This window comes from Manis pentadactyla, chromosome 2 (genome assembly GCF_030020395.1).
Source record: "Manis pentadactyla isolate mManPen7 chromosome 2, mManPen7.hap1, whole genome shotgun sequence".
NCBI lineage: Eukaryota > Metazoa > Chordata > Mammalia > Pholidota > Manidae > Manis > Manis pentadactyla.
In genome coordinates, this window is record NC_080020.1 from 80122676 (window position 1) to 80144234 (window position 21559).

The following is a 21559-nucleotide window of genomic DNA, read 5'->3' on the forward strand; positions in this document are numbered from 1 at the left end:
ATTTAATGTTAAATCTTTTTAGCTTTTTCTTAGCTCACTGAAGAGTCTTCCCAATTCTTTATCACTTGTGCATATACAGAAGGTACAAATATTTGAGTGTGTATTATGTACTTTCTTCAAGGGTACTTTTATGTGGGCTATTTATTCCTCAGAGTCATCCAATGAGACTAATTAGTATTAATCCTAATTTTACAGATGAGGAAACTGAGACCTAGTGAGATTAGATAACATGCCTAAGATCCGTAAGTAGCAAGTGGCTGGAGCCTCTATTTGAACCAAGTCGATAAATTTCTGAGCCTTTTTTTTTGAGATATAATTGATATATAACATTGCGTTAGTTTTAGGTGCACCTGAGCCTGTACTTTTAACCACTTTTTCACAGTTCTTGTTTAATGTATACATTTAACAAAATTCTTAACAACTCAGAAATTTGTAGTCAGACTAATAAAGACATGCATTATACATTTTAAAGTAATTTGTTACAGATTAAATTTTATAACTTCCTCAGAAAAGTCAATGGTGTTTCCTTTTCTTTACCAGAGCTAAAATTCTCTATTTTATCTAATTTGAGATGCTTTTGTAATGCACATCATTATTTTATGTACTATCAAGAAAAAGCATGGTTAATAAAACTGATGATAACAGCTCTTTCAGTGTTATTTGGATATAGGTAGTAATATATCTGAACACTTTTGTACATACGTAATATGTAAAGTAAATGGTATTAGATGTCCTGTAATTTCAACATATTCAGAGTCCAATTCTTCTGATTTCCCTTTTTTTTTTATCATTAATCTACAGTTACATGAAAAATATTATGTTTACTAGGGTCCCCCCTTCACCAAGTCCCCCCCACAAACCCCATTACAGCCACTGTCCATCAGTGTAGTAAGATGTTGTAGAATCACTACTTGTCTTCTCTGTGTTGTACAGCCCTCCCTATTCCCCACCCCCCCACATTATGCATGCTAATCGTAATACCCCCTTTCTTTTTCCCTGCCCTTATCCCTCCCTTCCCTCCCATCCTCCCCAGTCCCTTGCCCTTTGGTAACTGTTAGTTCGTTCTTGGGTTCTGTGATTCTGCTGCTGTTTTGTTCCTTCATTTTTTCTTTGTTCTTATACTCCACATATGAGTGAAATCATTTGGTACTTGTCTTTCTCTGCCTGGCTTATTTCACTGAGCATAATACCCTCTAGCTCCATCCATGTTGTTGCAAATGGTAGGATTTGTTTTTTTCTTATGGCTGAATAATATTCCATTGTGTATATGTACCACCTCTTCTTTATCCATTCATCTACTGATGGACACTTAGGTTGCTTCCATTTCTTGGCTATTGTAAATAGTGCAGCAATAAACATAGGGGTGCACTTGTCTTTTTCAAACTGGCTTGCTGCATTCTTAGCGTAAATTCCTAAAAGTGGAATTCCTGGGTCAAATGGTATTTCTATTTGAGCTTTTTGAGGAACCTCCATACTGCTTTCCATAGTGGTTGAACTAATTTACATTCCCAACAGCAGTGTAGGAGGGTTCCCCTTTCCCCACAACCTCACCAACATTTGTTGTTGTTTGTCTTTTGGATGGTGGCCATCCTTACTGGTGTGAGGTGATATCTCATTGTGGTTTTAATTTGCATTTCTCTGATAACTAGCGATGTGGAGCATCTATCTTTTCATGTGTCTGTTGGCCATCTGAATTTCTTCTTTGGAGAACTGTCTTTTCAGCTCCTCTGCCCATTTTTTAATTGGATTATTTGCTTTTTGTTTGTTGAGGTGTGTGAGCTCTTTATATATTTTGGATGTCAAGCCTTTATTGGATCTGTCATTTATGAATATATTCTCCCATACTGTAGGGTACCTTTTTGTTCTATTGATGGTGTCCTTTGCTGTACAGAAGCTTTTCAGCTTGATGTAGTCCCACTTGTTCATTTTTGCTTTTGTTTCCCTTGCCCAGGGAGATATGTTCATGAAGAAGTCGCTCATATTTATGTCCAAGAGATTTTTGCCTATGTTTTTTTCTAAGAGTTTTATGGTTTCATGGCTTACATTCAGGTCTTTGATCCATTTCGAATTTACTTTTGTGTATGGGGTTAGACAGTGATCCAGTTTCATTCTCTTGCATGTAGCTGTCCAGTTTTGCCAGCACCATCTGTTGAAGAGACCGTCATTTCCCCATTGTATGTCCATGGCTCCTTTATCGTATATTAATTGACCATATATGTTTGGGTTAATGTCTGGAGTCTCTATTCTGTTCCACTGGTCTGTAGCTCTGTTCTTGTGCCAGTACCAAACTATCTTGATTACTGTGGCTTTGTAGTAGAGCTTGAAGTTGGGGAGCGAGATACCCCCCTACTTTATTCTTCCTTCTCAGGATTGCTTTGGCTATTCGGGGTCTTTGGTGTTTCCATTCTCGTTTCCCTTTTGACTAATTTATTTCCATGTTTTTCAACCCATTATCATCTTTTTGAACTATCAATAACATTGATGATAGTGTTTCTTTCAAAACTACCTTGTATGTGCCTCTGAGATTTTCTTCAAAGCCACTGTTTATTTTAAGCTTTAATATTTAAACTACTTTTTGATCCTAAAAGCCCTATTTCCCATGACCAAGTGATTTCCAGTTCATTACCGGGATAGTCCTTAAAACTTTATTAGCAAACATTATCTCCATCTGTTTACCAGTAACCATCAGTTTCTATGTTGTATGTTAATCTAGACATACCAGGCTATGTGCAAAGATGATGGGTTGTGAGGCAGAGAAGAATCTGAGATGGAGAGTAAGATTTGAGGGGTTATCAAGGCATGCACTGAAAGCAAGTGTCAGAGAGATGGCACTTAGAAGCAGGGGCAAACACAACAGTGGGAACCTCTGATTAGAGGAACTCAAGGATAAGGAAGTTAACAAGTTGCCAAAATTACAGTAAGCTTTGAGAGACGCCTTGTTAAGCATTTAGACAAATTGAGGCTTTTAGCTGTATATATAGAAAAATTCCTTAGACCACTAGGCTATTTGCCTGGCAGGACCTGAAATCCCATCTCATTGAAGTCCTTTTGGCAATAAAAACTCTTAATAAGCAATGCAAAGTTACTGTTTTCATGTAAGAGGTATTTCTTTCCTTTAAAAGGATAACTTAAATTGTATTAAGAAACACTAATTTAGACCCTAAACTGTTGCAGAAAGCATTAGTTTCTAAGTGGAACTAGCCTGAGGCCAACAGGCCAACGTGAGAGCACCTTGCCTTGAAGGTGGCACACAAGTAGGCTGAAGTCCAAGTTGGTTTGTGTTCACAGGTGTGAAGGCAGAGTGGAGAGGTGAACTGACAGGCAGATCCTGGGACACAGCAGTAGCAGGCTGCTCAAGTCATCTCTCTTTCATAGTTAGGGAGTGACCTCACTTCCAATACTGAGAATAATATGAGAAGTAAACTTACTGCAACTTATTTTAAAACTCTCTTTTAAAAGCTTATCAGGATATATTTCACAGTTCTACATAATTAACATGCTTAGGAGGTAGATGCAAGGGCATTTACTAGAGACTCTGATGGCAGATCCTGGCCCCTGGAGCCATGGGAGAGAGGCAGCATTCTTGAATTCTTTAACTGACCATTCACATATATGGTTCAGTCTACAGGTTAAATGATGCATTGCTCATGCGTTAGACTCTTGGTCTGTTAGTCTATTTATTAGATATTACTTTGGATGTACTTTTTCTTCTAGATTTTACATAATTAAGTAATGAAGTTTATTACTTTCTGAACTTTAAAGGAAAACTGAATTTCTAGTTTAAGAAACATTTCAGATGTGTTTTGGAGTGTTTTGAACTCCCTCACTGACTTCCAGAGCTGAAGCCAACAGGAAACCAGCTGTTCCTTTTTGAAGGGAAACTACCAAATAGTCACAAGAATAAAGAATTATTTTGCCCTTATTCCAGCATTCAGACATGAAGTCATAGTGGTATTTCAGTACCTCCTCTGACTATTGGTGGTTTCTTTTGAAAAGTTAACTTAATTTGAAACTATCAAAGCTGTACCTGTAAAAAAGGACCAAATTTGCAGCCAGAGAACCCCAACCTTTTATTTTTAAAAATATTCCTGAAAAATTTTAAGACGCTGACTTAAAATTTTGTCATCAGATTTAACTCCAAGGTATTAATGACTGCTTAAAGTCAGTCTGATGGTGGGGGGGAATGTGGTATCTTAAAGTTGCAGATAAAAGAAAATAACTTTTTTTTTTAATTGCAAAAATGTGCCAAGTATTTAAAATTATATATAAGGGCTGAACACATCTGGAATTACTGAGATAGCTCACATGTAGAACTTCCTTAAGGATTCTCTGGGCATTGATTTAAGTTCAAATTTTGTAGGATATTCTAATATACTAGGTGGTGGAAGCAATATATGAAGAAGCCGTAAAGATAAAGTAGGGCAGATTGACAAAAATCAAAAACATATTATTTCCTAAGTTGCATTTCACTTTGTGCTCTAGAAGGATTATTAAATGAGCTGCTGATAAAATAAAGGAAGCAAGAATATTCTGAATGATGCAGATTTACTAACAATGATAAAGTTTTAGTTGATATTGCAAACCAGCCTTAAAACCACATTTATGTACTTTGGAACCAAGTATAAGAAAATGCAGAAATAAAAAAAGCAGTACTGAACTACATTCCTGTAGGATTATTAAGTTTCAGGTTGTATTGTTTATTGTACTCTTGTGCAATATGCATAAAAGTATTTGATAAGACAGTTATCTTCAACATTAATTTTTTTGTTTAAGTGCAGGTAGTGGTGCTTTGGGGCTCTGCAAAGTAAAGAAAAAATACGTTAGTGGGACTGTTGGACAGCTTATCTGTTGCCAGATCTCACAACTTAATATACTAGAGCCTCAAGACATGCTCATGGAAAGGAAGTCAACAAGTTATAGTATATCAGGGTTTGATTCCTTCATCCTTTCTATCCTGTTCCAGAGGCTCCATCTCAATTTCTTTCCCAAACCAATTTTTAATTATACCTTGTCTATGTTCCATTCCTTTCCTATGCATATCCCTGCCTCTCTAATCCCCCTTCTCCTGTCTACTTCTTATCACCATCTCCAGATGCCCACTCACCTCCTTCCTTTTCATTTTTGACTCTTATTATATGTGTCACAGCCATTCTGTTTCCTGCCCACCCAATCTCTTCCCATGCCAACAAACACAGACATGAATGGAGCAGCTTAGAGGTCATTTTGCCCAGCTAACAAGACCTGACTTTCCAGCTCTTATTATTTGTAATCCTACAGTAACAGTTTTTAACAGTGTTTAGAAAGGCTTTTTTTCCCTCATAGTTGTGTAATGTTTTTTAAATTAAAGTATAATTTATGTGTAGTAAAATTCACCCTTTCTGCTGTAAAGTTTTATGAGTTTTGACAAATTCGTGTAATTGCATAGCAACACAATCAAGGGAAAAAAGAGTTCTATCACCACCACCCCTCCTCAAAATTCTCTTCTGCTATTTGGTAGTTAACCTCTTTCCCTACCTGCCCCCTCAAGCCCCTAGCAGCTGGTGATCTGTTTTTCATCACTATAGGTTTGCCTTTTTCCTAATCCCATATAAATGGAATCATACAGTATGTAGCTTTATCCCCTTTAAAAAAAGTTACTGTAAAATATATATAACATAAAATTTATCATCTTAACCATTATAAAGTATACACATCAGTACACATTGTTAAACATATTCACATTGTGTGGAACCAATTTATATAGAACTCTTTTCATCTTGCAAAACAAAAACTCTTAAACCCATTAAAGAACTCTCCATTCCTCTCTGCCCACCAGCACCTGTCCACCACCCTTCTGCTTTCTGTCTCTATGAATTTGACCACTTTAGATAATTTATGTAAGTGGAATTGTACAATATTTGTCTTTTTGTAACTGGTTCATTTCACTTAGCATGATGTCCTCAAGGTTTATCATGTCATAGCATGTGTCAGAATTTCCTTCCATTTTAAGGTTCAATAATACTCCATTGTATGTATATACCATATTTTGTTTATCTATTCAGATGTCACTAGACACTTGGGTTCCCTTGCCTTTTGACTGTTGTGAATAATGCTATGAATATTGCTTTCCAAATATCTTTTAGATAGGATTCTGAAAAATGGAATTACTAGATCACATGGTAATTTTATATTTAATTTTGGGGGAACCACTGTACTGTTTCCCACAGAAGCTGTTCCATTTTACATTTGTATTTTCTTTTTTTTTGGGTAACCATCCTAATGAGTGTGAAATGACATCTCATTGTTGTCTTAATTTTCATTTCCCTAATGATTAGTTTTATTGGGCATCTTTTCAGGTGCTTATTGGTCATTTGAGTTTCTTTGGAGAAATGTCTTTTGCCCATTTTTTAAATCAGGTTATTTGTTTTGTGTTGTTGAGTTTTAGGAGTTCTTTTTGTACTCTGGATATTGACTCTTCATCAGATATATGATTTGGAGGTACTTTTTTCTCTATTCTGTTGATTGTATTCTTTCATGCACAGAAGTTTTAAATTCTGCTGTAGTCCAAATTTATTTTTTTTTTCTTTTTATTGTCTGTGCTTTTTATGTTATGTGTAAGAAATCATTGCTTGTTCAATGTCATGAAGCTTTTCCCCTGTGTTTTCTTCTTGAGTTTTATAGTTTTATCTCTTACAGTTAGGTCTTTGACCCAATTTTTTAGTTAATTTTCATGTATGCTGTGAGACAGAGGTCCAGCTGCATTCTTTTGCATGTGGAGGTCCAGTTTTCCCAGCACCGTTTGTTGCAAAGATCCTTTCCACATTGAATGATCCTGGCAACCATTTATGCGAAAATCATTTAAGCATATATGTGACAATTTATTTCTAGACTCTGTTCTTTTCCACTGGTCTATGTGCCTGTCTTTATGCCAATACCACACTCACTGTTTTGATTATTGTAGATTTATAATGAATTTTGAAATCAGGAAATGTAAGACAGCCAACTTTGTTCATCTTTTTAAATGTTGTTTTGGCTATTCAGAAACCCTTGACATACCATATGAATTTTAGGATGAATTTTTCTGTATCTCAGAAATTTTGATAAGAATTTTTGATAAGAAATTCTTATCAAAGAAATTTTGATAAGAATTACATTGACTCTGTGGATCACTTTGGATAGTATCAACAACTTCACAATTAAGTCTTACAGTCCATGTACATGGGATATCTTTCTATTTATTTATACCTTCTTTAATTTATTTAAGCAATCTTTTTTTTTTTAAATTTTCTATTAAGGTATGACTGATACACGTGCTTATGAAGGTTTCACATGAAAAAATAATGTGGTTACTACATTTACCCATATTATCAAGTCCTCACCCATACCCCAATGCAGTCACTGTCCATCAGTGCAGCAAGTTGCCAGAGATCTACTATGTGCCTTCTCTGTGCTACTCTATTTTCCCCATGATCCCCCACACCATGTGTACCAAACATAATACCCCTCAATCCCCTTCTCCCTCCCTCCCTACCCGCCCTCCCACACACCTCCCCTTGGTAACCACTAGTTCATTCTTAGAGTCTCTGACTCTGCTTCCATTTTGTTCCTTCAGTTTTGCTTCATTGTTATACTCCACAAATGAGGAAAATCATTTGGCATTTGTCTTTCTCTGCCAGGCTTATTTCACTGAGCATAATGTCCTCCAACTCCATCCACGTTGTTGCAAATGGTAGGGTTTGTTTCTTTCTTACGGCTGAATAGTATTCCATTGTATATATGTACCACATCTTCTTTATCCATTCATCTACTGATGGACACTTAGGTTGCTTCCATATCTTGGCTATTGTAAAAGGTGCTGCAATAAACATAGGGGTGCATATGTCTTTTTGAATCTGAGAAGTTGTATTCTTTGGATAAATTCCAAGGAGTGGGATTCTGGGGTCAAATGGTATTTCTATTTTTAGTTTTTTGAGGAACTTCCACATTGCTGTCCACAATGGTTGAACTAGCTTACATTCCCAGCAGCAGTGTAGGAGGGTTCGCCAGCATTTATTGTTCTTAATCTTTTCGATGCTGGCCATCCTTACTGGTGTGAAGTGATATCTCACTGTGGTTTTAATTTGCATTTCTGTGATGATCAGTGATGTGGAGCATCTTTTCATGTGTCTGTTGGCCATCTGAGTTTCTTCTTTAGAGAACTGTCTCTTCATATCCTCTGCCCATTTATTAATCGGGTTATTTGCTTTTGGGATATTGAGGCATGTAAGTTCTTTATATATTTTGAATGTTAACCCCTTGTCAGATATGTCATTTACAAATATATTCTCCCATACTGTAGGATGCCTTTTTGTTCTGTTGATGTTGTCCTTTGCCATACAGAAACTTTTTAGTTTGATGTAGTCCCATGAGTTCATTTTTGCTTTTGTTTCCCTTGCTGGAGGAGATGCATTCAGGAAGAAGTTGCTCATGCTTATATTCAGATGTTTGCCTATGTTGTCTTCTAAGAGTTTTATGGCTTCATGACTTACATTCAAGTCTTTAATTGATTTCGAGTTTACTTTTGTGTATGGGGTTAAACAATAATCCAGTTTCTCTCTCTTGCATGTAGCTGTCCAGTTTTGCCAATACCAGCTGTTGAAGAGGCTGTCGTTTCCCCATTGTATGTCCTTGGCTCCTTTATCATATATTAATTGACCATATATGGTTGGGTTTATATCATGGCTCTCTAGTCTGTTCCACTGGTCTATGGGTCTGTTCTTGTGCCAGTACCAAATTGTCTTCATTACTGTGGCTTTGTAGTAGAGCTTGAAGTTGGGGAGCATAATCCCCCCAGCTTTAGTCTTCCCTCTCAGAATTGCTTTGGCTGTTCGAGGTCTTTTGTGATTCCATATGAATTTTAGGACAATTTTCTCTAGTTTGTTGAAGAATTCTGTTGGTATTTTTATAGAAATTGCATTGAATCTATAGATTGCTTTAGGCAGGATGGCCATTTTGACAATATTAATTCTTCCTATCCATGAGCCCGGGATGTGTTTCCATTTATTGGTATCATCTTTAATTTCTCTCATGAGTGTCTTGTAGTTTTCAGAGTATAGGTCTTTCACTTTCTTGGTTAGGTTTATTCCTAGGAATTTTATTCCCTTTGATGTAATTGTGAATGGAATTGTTTTCCTGTTTTCTGTGTCTGCTAGTTCATTGTTAGTGTATAGGAATGCCACAGATTTCTGTGTATTAATTTTGTATCCTGCAACTTTGCTGAATTCAGATATTAGATCTAGTAGTTTAGGAGTGGATTCTTTAGGGTTTTTTATGTACAATATCATGTCATCTGCAAACGGAAACAGTTTAACTTCTTCCTTGCCAATTTGGATGCCTTTTATTTCTTTGTGTTGTCTGATTGCCATGGCTAGGACCTCCAGTACTATTTTGAATAGAATTGGGGAAAGTGGGCATTCTTGTCTTGTTCCTGATCTTAAAGGAAAAGCTTTCGGCTTCTCGCTGTTAAGTATAATGTTGGCTGTGGGTTTGTCATATATGGCCTTTATTATGTTGAGGTACTTGCCCTCTATACCCATTTTGTTGAAAGTTTTTATCATGAATGGATGTTGAATTTTGTCAAATGCTTTTTCAGCATCTATGGAGATGATCATGTGGTTTTTGTCCTTCTTTTTGTTGATGTGGTGGATGATGTTGATGGATTTTCGAATATTGTACCATCCTTGCATCCCTGGAATAGATCCTACTTGATCCTGATGGGTGATCTTTTTGATGTATTTTTTGAATTCAGTTTGCTAATATTTTGTTGAGTATTTTTGCATCTATGTTCATCATGGATATTCTACTCTTTGGAAAACTTAAAGGAGGATGGGTATTAGTTCTTCAGTAAATGTTTGATAAAATTCAGTGGTGAAGCCGTGTGGACCAGGCATTTTGTTCTTAGGTAGTTTTTTGATCACCAGTACAATTTCGTTGCTGGTAATTGGTCTGTTCAGATTTTCTGTTTCTTCCTTGGTCAGCCTTGGAAGGTTGTATATTTCTAGAAAATTGTCCATTTCTTCTAGATTATCCAGTTTGTTAGCATATAATTTTTCATAGTATTCTCTACTAATTCTTTGTATTTCTATGGTGTCTGTAGTGATTTTTCCTTCCTCATTTCTGATTCTGTTTATGTGTGTAGACTTTCTTTTTTTCTTGTTAAGTCTGGCTAGGGGTTTATCTAATTTGTTTATTTTCTCAAAGAACTAGTTCTTGCTTTCATTGATTCTTTCTATTGTTTTATTCTTCTTGATTTTATTTATTTCTGCTCTAATCTTTATTATGTCCCTCCTTCTACTGACTTTGGTCCTCATTTGTTCTTCTTTTTCTATTTTCATTAACTCTGTGTTTAGACTGCTTATATGGGATTGTTCTTTCTTCCTGAGGTAGACCTGTATTGCAATATACTTTGCTCTTAGTACAACCTTGGCTGTACAGATTTTGTCATTCATCTCCATATATTGCTTGATCTCTGTTTTTATTTGTTCATTGATCCATTGTTATTTAGGAGTATGTTGTGGAGCCTCCATGTGTTTGTGGGATTTTTCATTTTCTTTGTGTAATTTATTTCCAGTTTCTGAGAAACTGGTTGGTACAACTTAAATCTTTTTGAGTTTACTGAGGCTCTTTTTGTGGCCTAGTATATGATCTATTCTTGAAAATGTTCCTGTTTATGCAATCTTTTACAATTTTCAGTGTATAAGTCTTTCACCTCCTTGTTTAAATTCGTTCTTGACATTTTATTCTCTTGGATGATATAGTAAATAGAATTGTTTTCTTAATTCCCTTTTCTGATTGTTCAGTGTGTATGAAATCACAACTTTTTGCATGTTGATTTTTGTATCCTGCAACTTTAGTGAGCTCATTTATTAGTTCTGACAACTTTTTTGTGGAATCTTTAGGGTTTTTCTACGTATAAGATCATATTACCTGCAGAGAGCGTTTTCCTTCTTTTCCAGTTTCAGTGCCTATTATTTCATTTTCTTGCCTAATTGCACTGTCTAGGACTCCTAGTAGTATGTTGAATTTGAAGTGGTAGAAGGGAGTCTTTGTCTTGTGTCTGATCTTAGAGGAAAAAGTATCATTCTTTCACTTTTGAAACTGAGGTTAGCTGTGTGCTTGTCATATATGGCCTTTATTATGTTGTTGTAGTTTCCTTCTCTTCCTAGTTTATTGAGTTTTTATCATGAAAGGGTGTTGAATTTTGTTAACTGCTTTTTCTACATCATTTGAAATGATCATGTGATTTCTTTTTTCATTTTGTTAATTTGAATCACATTGATAAATTTTTGGTTGGTGAACCTTTCCTGCATTCCAGGATCTCTTCATTTGAGTTAATTCTTACATGGGATTAGAGATATAAGTCAAGATGTGGGGTTTTTTTTTGTATGTGGTTACCTAGTTGTGTCAGCAGCATTTGTTTAAAAGACTTTCTCCTTTGAACTGCCTTTGGGTCCTTTATACTTACCTTCACTTTAATCATTTTCAGATACTTGTATTTCTTTGTGGAGATCTATGTTTCTGTCTGGTATCATACAAGAATTTGCTTTAATGTTTCCTATAGTATGTGTCTTCTGGTAATAAATTTCCTCAGCTTTTGTTTGTCTGTAAACTATTTCACCTTCATTTAGAAAGGTATGCCATTGTATAGAATTCTGGGTTGATAATTCTTTTTTTCTTTTAGCACTGCCACTTCAGTGTCTTCTGGATTACACAGTTTGTGATGAGAAACCAACTATAATTGTTACTTTTATTCCTCTATATGTAATGTGTTTTTGAGCTTTAAGGTTTGTGACCATAATATATTGGTTACCCTGTTTGTTTTTTCATTTTTTTTCTCTTTTATATTTCAGTTTGGCTAATTTGAGCTCATATAAAAAGAATTCCTGTCAATTGGTATTAATTTATAAACTGCACCGAAACAAGACATTTTGTTCAGAAATATTAGCCTTTTCCTAAACAGGTCCTTTGTAGATTCTCCAAGTCCCAAATCTGTGTTTTATACACGAAATCCCTGATATCTTGTATGCATGCATGATTGATTTAAAATGAAAATCAAGAAACTGCATAGATTCTACTAATGAAGGCTAGTGTAAAATTCCCTTCCTAATGTGAGATTCAAAATACTTGAATTTAAGGATTTTATTAGTATTTAATACTTAAGATTTCAGTGTTGCATTTACTATTCATTATATTAATTAACTTAATCCTAAAATGGTTTTGTATTTATTTCATGGAGAATACCTGTTACTTTAATGAATACCTTTGTTTCTTATTTAGTCAGTGTATTAGCTAAACCTGCACAGATTGGCAAGCACCAGGATGTGCTGGAAGGTAGTAGGACAGATGGCGTAACTAGAAAATACTTGATGTAGAAGACCTAAATCAGTGAAAAGAAATGAATGCAGAGTCTTCTAGACTGCTGCTGAATACAGAAAAATGTGGGCAAAATTGATAGAAAGGAGAATGAGAATCCAACTGGGAAGGAGACTGTCACAGAAAAGCCAGCTTGACTAGAACAGGAGCTATAACCCTGATGCTTCAGTCCAGGAAGATAGGGCAAAACTGATACCAAGCAATAAACTCAGTTCTCCATGGACATTGACCAGATATCCCCAGATTTTAATGCATTTCTGACACAGTCTACCTGGAGATAGCCAGAGTCTACAAGTTTAGGGCTCAGTCCCAGAGACTGCCTCCTCTTGAGAAGCCAGTTGAAAGTGCAAGTTATTACCTGTGTTTCCTTCTGATTGACTGGCTATAAATCAGAGGTTCCCATAACACCCTCCTCAGTTTGATTAATTTGCTAGAGTGACTCACAGAACTCAGGAAACCGGTTTACTTATTAGATTACCAGTTTATTACAAAGGATATTAGAGGATACAAATGAAGAGCCAGATGAAATGATACATAGGGCAAGGTCCCCAAAGCAGGAGTTTCTGTCCCCATGGTGTTTGGGGCCTGGCACGTGGATGTATTCTGTGTCACCAACATGGAAGGTCCCAGAACCCCATCCTTTTGGGTTGTTATGGAGGCTTCCTTATATAGATGTGATTGATTAAATCATTGGTGACTGATTCAACCTCTAGCCCCCCTCTCATCCCTGGAGGTCAGGGGGTGAGACTGACAATTTCAACCTTATAATCAAGGTTGGTTCCTCTGGCAACCAGCCCCAACATCTTTAGGGGGTTTCCAAAAGTCACTTCATTAACTTAAACTCTGTGTGGTTAAAAGGGGCTTGTTATGAATAACAAGACTCCCATTTTGCCTTTATAGTTCCAAATTCATTCCTGGAACTGAGGACAGAAGACCAAATATTATAACAAAAGATGCTCCCTTTGCTCTTATCACTTAGGAAATTCCGAGAGTTTTGCAAGCTATGAGCCAGGAACTGTGGACAAAGATCAAAATATATATTTATTATAAATTACTTATATTGGGAATTTAAAATAGAAGTTATATGTATTAGTTTGCTCCCTAGAGTTGCCCTAACAAATACCACAAACTGAAGGTGGTGTAAGTATTTAGAAATTTATTTTCCTACAGTTCTGGAGACCAGAAGTATGAGATACAGGTTTTGATAGGTCGTTTCTTCTGAAACCTTTTCTTGGCTTGTAACACGATATTGACTGGTATGGCCACGTGATCTTCCTCTGTGCGTGTCTGTGCTAATCTCCACATTTTATAACTGTGCTAATCCTCATGTCTTAAAAGGGCACCAGTCATATTGGATTAGGGCCCACCCTAATTAACCCCATTTAACCTCAACTACTTAAGACCTTGTCTCCAAATTCAGTAATATTTTGAGGCACTGGAGGTTAGGACTTAAATGAATGAATTTTAGGGGGCAGCCCATACATAACACATAGAACTGAAAAAGAGTCAGAAGTATAGAGATCATCTTGGATAGCATATCCAGTAGTAGAGCTTTCTGTAATGAAAAGTTCTATATTTTTGCTCTTCAGTATGGCAGCGACTAGCTACATGTTGCTACTGAGTACATAAAATGTGCTTTATGGGACTGAGAGGCTGGATTTTTATCTATATTTAATTTTGAGCAATTTAAATTTAAATGGCCACATGCAGCTAGTGGCTAACATTTGGACAATGCAAATCTTGACTGTCTGTTTATTTGACATATGAAGAACTGAGGATCAAAGTAGTTGAGAGACTCGTCCAAGATTACACAAAGAATTATTGAAATAATTGTGACATAGGCTGACCTCTCAAATTCTTAATGGACTTTGCTAATATAGACTACAAAATAAAATCTAGAGAAATAAGATCTAAACCACCCTCATTTTTGTTCTTTTTCCTGCTATAAAGGCATATGGTAATCTTATTCTATAATCTTGTAATTTTTTACAAATGAATTTTAGAAATGTTCAAGATCATTTTTTCTTTTTAATTTTTAAGAAGCTTTATATTTGCATGTATCAGGTATTTAAATTAGTTCAGTAAGATTTTAGGTGTCAGCTTGAAGGATCCATTGAAATAAAACTTATTTCTGTAGAGGAAAAATTAGTAGGTGTTGTTAAAAAAATCTGTAATTCAGTTAGAGCAGATGCATGCTTTGCTCAGAAAATCTGTATCTAGAAAATTATTCCACAAAAGAAGAAAAAGGGTAGAGCTTTCTTTTCAAGGACAGAAATAGGTTGTTTAATAGCTTAGCTTATTATTTGATTCTGTCCTTTAATGTTTTGATGAGATTTTTGTAGAAACTTTAGAAAATTAAAAATTTTTCATTTTTAAACTACTTTTAGACATACAGAAAAGTTACAAAAACTATACAGAGAATTCTTTGTATACCCCTCATACAGCTTCCCTTATGTTAATATCTTGTGTAACCATAATGTAATTATTAAAACCAGGAAATTAACACTGATACACTAGTACTAACTTCAGACCTCAGTTTTCTCTTCTATTCTGGGAACCTATCCAGAATCCCATTTTGTGTTTTATTATTTCTTCTTAATCTCCTCCATTACTCTGTTTCTCAGGTTTTTTTGTTTTTGTTTTTTGTTTTTTTTCTGTTTTGGAACAGTACCAGTCAGTTTTTTTATAGAATGCCCCTCATTTTGGTTTTATATGATATTTTCTTATGATTGGAATGAGGTTATGCAATTTTGCCAAAAACACCACTGAAAATTATGTGTCCTTCTCCATGCATCATAATCAGGGCATTTCATGAATATGTCTTACTACTTACTACTGGTGATGAGCTTTAGAAATATTGATGATAGGACCTGTGTTTTCTTTGACATTATATATACTGAAGTTACTATAAAGTATTAACCATCTATCAAAACATTCTCTCTCTAATGCAAATGACTTATCAGAAACCAAAATGCTAATAAAAGAAAGCACTAGTTAGTTACTGGGGCAAGGTTTATAGAATTTCAGTAACAAATTGTTCAGTAATGAAAAAAACCACCTTTTTCTTTCAAATTAAGCAGTTCTTTCTTCATTGGTTGTTAAAGGAATTAGCAAGACGAGGGGTCTTCCCAACTATAATAGAATTGTCTTTGTAATTAAAAAATGTCTTGATTGAGGTACTTAACTCTGGATAACTTACAAAATGGGAAAAAAGGTTATTGCTTTAGTTTTTTTGTTCTTTATGTGACACTGGAATTCAATCAGCAATTATGTCATTAGGACCAATATTTAGGCCCTGCCTATCAAAATACCTGAAATACATTTTTTGTAACAAATTTTTGTATTTGGGGGCATTTAAAAATTCTGAGTAATATGAAATAAATCAATGACAATTTCAAAAGAAATACTACATTACATGTCCCAAACCTTACGGACTTGAAGCATCCTCTTATGTTTAATGAAGGAATAAAATTGTACTTCAGGCTTTGATGCACATAAACATAGTACATTGTTAAGTTTTGTTTATAGATATTTTTCATGATATGTTCATTTCTTAGAAGAAAATAGGTGGAAACTCTCCTAGATACTTTATCTGTCATAATAAAGGTGGGAACTATTCCATATTTAACTTACTACTTTAGTACTTTTGTATTTCTTAACGTCTAGGTTTTCTTCACTCATAACATTTCAGTAAAATATTTATTTTTATTTTTGGATTGTCTGTAAAACATTCATGGACTGTAAAACAAATAGTAGAACTCAGTACTGCTGTCCCTTCAAAGTAACAATATTCAGTGTAATGGAAATAATTTTATTTTATTTTAGCTCAGCAATCAGCAAACACTGGGAGGCTGAACTGGCTACCCTCAAAGGAAATAATGCCAAACTCACTGCAGCCCTGTTGGAGTCCACTGCCAATGTGAAACAATGGAAACAGCAACTTGCTGCATATCAGGAGGAAGCAGAACGTCTGCATAAGCGGGTATGTTCAGGGCTTTTATGGCTAACAGATTTCCCTGATCAGAGGAAACTGACATTTACATTAACTTTTATGTTAGATACAGCATAGGGGGACATATTATAGAGCTATTCATTGATTGTCAGAACATACATATGTGGCTTTGTTTGGTTAAGAGAAATATTCTCCACACTTTAATGAGAATGAAGAACATACAGTTTTGGAGTCAAAAGATCTGTTTCAAATTCCTATTCTGTCACATATTAGCCACTTAATAATTAACCTTTGATAAGTTATTCCCTCTTTCTGATCAGTATTTTATTACTTCAATTTTATTGTTATTTTCTTAAAAAAAAAAACAATCTGAAAAACACAGGTAGGAAATGATTTGTAAAAATTAGAGATGTTTGTTTCTCCCACTGTTTGAAAGTAGAGCATTCCTATGAAAACTTGTGTAAGCCAAAATGGTGTAAAGCAGAGTATTCACCCACACCCAACTTTCTGAAAGTCTGTGTTACACTTTGATTTTACAAGACTTACATTAGTACAGTAATGGAACATACTTCTACTCTTGCTTTAATGAATTACTGTACTAATTACTAATTTCACTTCTTTGTAAAAGCGAAAATCCTCTTTGGATTTCTTTTACTTAGCTGAAAACAGGTACTCTTTTGTAAAAGCTAAGTGGCATAACGTGAACTTTTTGGAAAGCCCAGATTACCTGTGTTAGAAATTTGGAGCAGAAATCAGAAATCCCAATATCATTATTATCAGAAGCATAATTAATTACAAAGAATTTGTTTTATTGAAATTTACCCAACAGGAAGCAAATGCCACTAATCTCCTTTTGTTAAAAAGTATGCCAAGGAACTAAACTCCATGGACAACATGAAATGGGCTTAGTACCAGAGCAAAATTTGAGTCTAATAGGACCAGGATTAGGGAAAGTAAGCTAGAAATAGAATAGAGACAAAGAAGGAGAGTAAGAAACCTCTATAGAATTACATTCTATTCTATATATAAAAGTAAAGAGAGAAAAGAGGGAAGTTTTATTGTGTATAGTTTCCATTTTGCAAGATGAAAAAGTTCTGGAGATTTGTTATACAACAATATGAATATACAACACTACTGCACTGTACACTTAAAAATGGTTAAGATTATAAATTTTATATTATATATTCTTTACCATAATAAAAATATTATGATTATTAACTCATAAGCTAATAAATGTTCATTGAGGGACTATATGTTATCTCCTAATTGTGTAATCCCTGCCTTTAAGGAATTTTTGCTGTAATAGTCCATTACATTTTAAAGAATTTAAGAAACAATCTTTTTATCCATGTATTGATAATTTCCAGTGCTCTTTTTTCCTTTCTGTAGATCTGAACTTCCATTAGGTATCATTTTCCTTCAGTCTGAATAACTTCCTTTAGAGTTTTTTTCTACTTCAAGTATACTGGCAACAAACTCTCACAGCTTCTATATAGACAATTTTTTGTCTATACTACAGTTTAATTTTCCAATTTCTTCACATGTCTAGTCATTTTGTGGGCAGGCAGCTGTGTTTGGGAAAGTGTCTCCCAGCGCACTAGGGGGAACCTCAGCCCAGATCAGGGAGGGTTCTTGACCTTGATTGAGAAAGAATTCTGAAACAGGTCAGACAAGTGTAGGTAAGAAAGAAATTCATTAAAGTGAGAGTAGAAGTGCAGGCAGCAGAGAGCAAGGAAGAACAGAAGGAGGAGAGGGAAGCTCACTGAACTCCTGCTTGGCATAGGGCATGTCGTTTGCCAACTCCTAAAGGCAGGGTCACCTGGCATCCAGTGTCCACTTGAATCTGCAAGTGGAAACTAAATTACAATCCCAGGATTTGGGGGGGCCACAGAGCAGTGGATGGAGTGAGTAGAGTTTATGTTCTGATATCTTCCGCTTCTGTACTGGTCTGAAATAAAACAGGGAGAGAGAAAAGGATTATGTTAAGACTAGAAAGCTGAATGAAATAGTAAAGTGACAAAGGCATATACCACCAGAGGTGAAGGTTGTAGAGTTCTTGTCTTTATCATGGAGAAGAGTTCAGAGACAAGTACAATCAGCTTATGCAACAAGAAAGTTTATCTGATATAAGAGAGTACACACTCAGATGGGAGTGCAGGCAGCCTCAGAGAAGAGGCACACTTAAGGGTTTAGGGTTTGGGTTTTATAGGGCCTTTTGAATAGGGGTCAGCATAAGACATGATGTATACAGGTGATTCATAATTCCTTTGAAGTTTTGTCTTAAGAATAGGGTTGTTTAGGTGACTGTGTTGGTCTGGATCTCTGCATTCTTTATCCACTTAGGTTCATTTATACTTTAGAGATCTATCTCCTGTCCTGTTACAGAGTTACTTAATTGATTAAGGGGCTGGAAGACAAGGAAGAACACAGTATATAGATTAAGTTAAAGAATAAGATGGGCCTTTTTCACAGACTAAGTAGATTTTACAATGGCATGACTTGTCTCATTTTCCTGCCTTATCTCGATTTCAGTTGTATAGTGGGCATTGTAAATGAGATGATAATACAGCCTGTAGTGTCTGTTATCGTCCTCTGAATAATGTTGATTTTTGTTTAAGCATGAAGTTAAATTTCTTGTAGGTTACCTTGAATTTCTGGAGTCATGGACTTACGCTTCATTAGGATCAATTTATTTTAATTTTGCTCTTAACCGTAGGACGAATCCTTAGTCCTCGGAAATCTTTATTTCTAAGGCATAACCCTTTTGGGGTTTCAGTGGAAAGCTTGATGTGTGTACCAAGGCTTTCTAATTTCATAGGACTTGAACTTCAAACTCTCTTCTCCGTGATGAGCACACCACAGCTGAGCTCTTTTTCAACTTCTAGCTTCTCCACCGACCCCCCCACCCCCTCTGGAATACTTAGATTCTTACCAAGGCGTGTTTAGGGGTGAGCCAAAGATTTGAGGGAAGTCTGTTTATTTGGGGGCTTTCTTTCATACAGTCTCCTCAGTTTCTAGCTGTTTAAGCTGTTCTGAGGAGTCCTTAAATCCTCAGGCTCCTCCTCAGGAAAAAAACACCACAGATTTCCCCTTGAGTTCTCATTGAGCAATGCAGCCAGACTGCAGAGTGCTTTTAGGCAAAAGGACATGTAAATGTGTGTCTCACCCAGTGTGATTGCTTTCTTTCAGTCTTTTGCCCTATTTGGTCAGTCACCCGGTGTTCAAGCAGTTGATTTTTTATATTTTGCTCACAATTTGCAGTTGTTATCTATGGGCAAGTTATTCCAGTAGAAGCTACTCCATTATTATCAGAATTAGAATTCTCCATAAGGAATTTATTGACTGGACAAGGACATCTAATATATATTCAGCAATAAGGGAGTAATTCCCAAGAGTTCTTATCACATGTTCTGTTTTATGGACCGGAGGACAGGAGAGACCCCTGAGGACCTGAGTAGATAGGAATGGCTTTCTGGAGAAAGTATGTGCTGAGCTGAGAGTTGAAGGTTCAGTAAGGTCTGAATGGTTTTCAGAGGTAAGAGAGGACATTCTGGTTAAGTCAACAGATAGATATGAACATGGTTTTTTGTTAGGACAGGGAGACTTGTCTGCTTTTAGTTGGAAATACATACTATAGATGTCTTGGGGATTGAGGATGGTTAATTAGTTTGGGGCCAGTGTATGAAGACGTCAGAATTTAGATTTGATATTGTGAAAAAGATGAGCCATTGAAAGGCTTTGAATGAGAGTCACAAAATGAAAGATGAATGTTAGCAGTTCTCAGAAGAGATAAAACATAGACAAAGACTATAATTAAGTCCTCTAGCAGGCCACTGCTTTTGTTTAGGCCTAGATGATAAGGGTCTACACAAGACCATTAGTTCACAAATAGAAAGGAAGAAAGTGATGTGAGAGGTAGAGTGACAGAGTGATGAGGTATTTGGAGAATGTGAGGGAGAGGAATTTGTTGGATTTCCTTAATAGTATAGAATTCACAGTATTCTAGTCAGCCAAAATGTATGAGAGCCTGATATGTGAAGAAGTATGATAGTGTGTGTGTTGTTTATGTTGACTCCTGTCTATTTTGACTGTTTTGGGATGTTATAACTTAAACAGGGACAAGGCCTTTCTATGTTCTCTCAAAAAATATCAAATGATCATTAAAAGTTATGTTGCTCCATGAACTCTTAGTAAATTATGTTGACTAAAGAACTGTTAGCTTTTGCCATAAGGAGTGCTTATTGACATGAAGTCATTCAAATATCAAATGATTTAAGTTTTTTAAGCATATCTCTTCTTCCAGATTCCCTTACACTTCAGAAATTTTGAAAAGTTTCTCAGTTCTGCAGGGCTAGAATTCAGTACCCATGTTTAATTTGAGGGGTACAGATGGAGGGCAGATAGCTCTTTCTGATTTTCAATATGTTTTCTGATGAAATTTTAAAAAATTTTCATTGTAAGGGTTCTTTACTATTATTAATCACTTAATTTCAGTTTTCCTAACTTTTTCATGACCAGGCCATGTAAATAATTATTTCCTTTGGTCTTTTTTCTTTGTCTTAAATTCTTTAATGAATCTATTCATTCTACCATCTTAATATTCTCGAAATTAATTTTCATATATTGTTTCAGAATTCATGATTCAACTACCAGGGCTTATATCTTCAAGAAATCCTTTGAAGTTGTCATATTATTTAACCTGAGTTCTCATTTAATTTTAGGTGACTGAGCTTGAATGTGTTAGTAGCCAAGCAAATGCAGTGCATACCCATAAGACAGAGTTAAATCAGACAATACAAGAGCTGGAAGAGACGCTAAAAGTGAAGGAAGAGGTATTTGCTACTTTTCACTTACCTGTAATCTAGCTAATGTGTACAAAATATTAGTCTATATCAGATTTAAGGGTACTCTATGGAATAAAGTAAGGTTGTGGGGTTCTTTTAGGGTGAAATTTTTCTTGAATGATACTCGTTCATATTTTTGCCATCCTTGGTTTCTGTTGTTATGAATTATGGTGAGGAAATCAGACTGAGATATTGCCTGTTACCTTCTCTTTGACAGTTAGATTCATAAGGTCAACAGAAAACTATTAGAGGTTAATGAATTTTACAAGCTGTTCCTTCCTCTGGTTTCTAGTCAGAGATTTACTATCACAGGAAAGAATTATATCTACAAAACTTGAAGTAACCTTAAAATGTTTAGGTTGTTGTTTCTAAG

The 21559-nt window shown here is 35.4% G+C and overlaps 1 protein-coding gene and 1 long non-coding RNA gene across 2 annotated transcripts in view; one reads left to right on the forward strand and one right to left on the reverse strand.

Annotated features, from left to right (window-relative positions):
* The window catches only part of HOMER1 (homer scaffold protein 1), a 127843-nt gene that overhangs the window by 83548 nt on the left and 22736 nt on the right, over positions 1–21559 (forward strand). The window contains exons 6-7 of the mRNA XM_036914150.2: positions 16216–16372; positions 21064–21174. Of these exons, the coding sequence (XP_036770045.1) occupies positions 16216–16372; positions 21064–21174 (268 nt within the window). The remainder of the gene's footprint in view (positions 1–16215; positions 16373–21063; positions 21175–21559) is intronic.
* Positions 4632–21559, reverse strand: part of LOC130681323 (uncharacterized) — a 45824-nt gene continuing 28896 nt past the window's right edge. The window contains exons 2-3 of the long non-coding RNA XR_008994376.1: positions 18162–18290; positions 4632–4797 (exon numbers count right to left, since the gene is read on the reverse strand). This is a non-coding gene — a long non-coding RNA (uncharacterized LOC130681323). The remainder of the gene's footprint in view (positions 4798–18161; positions 18291–21559) is intronic.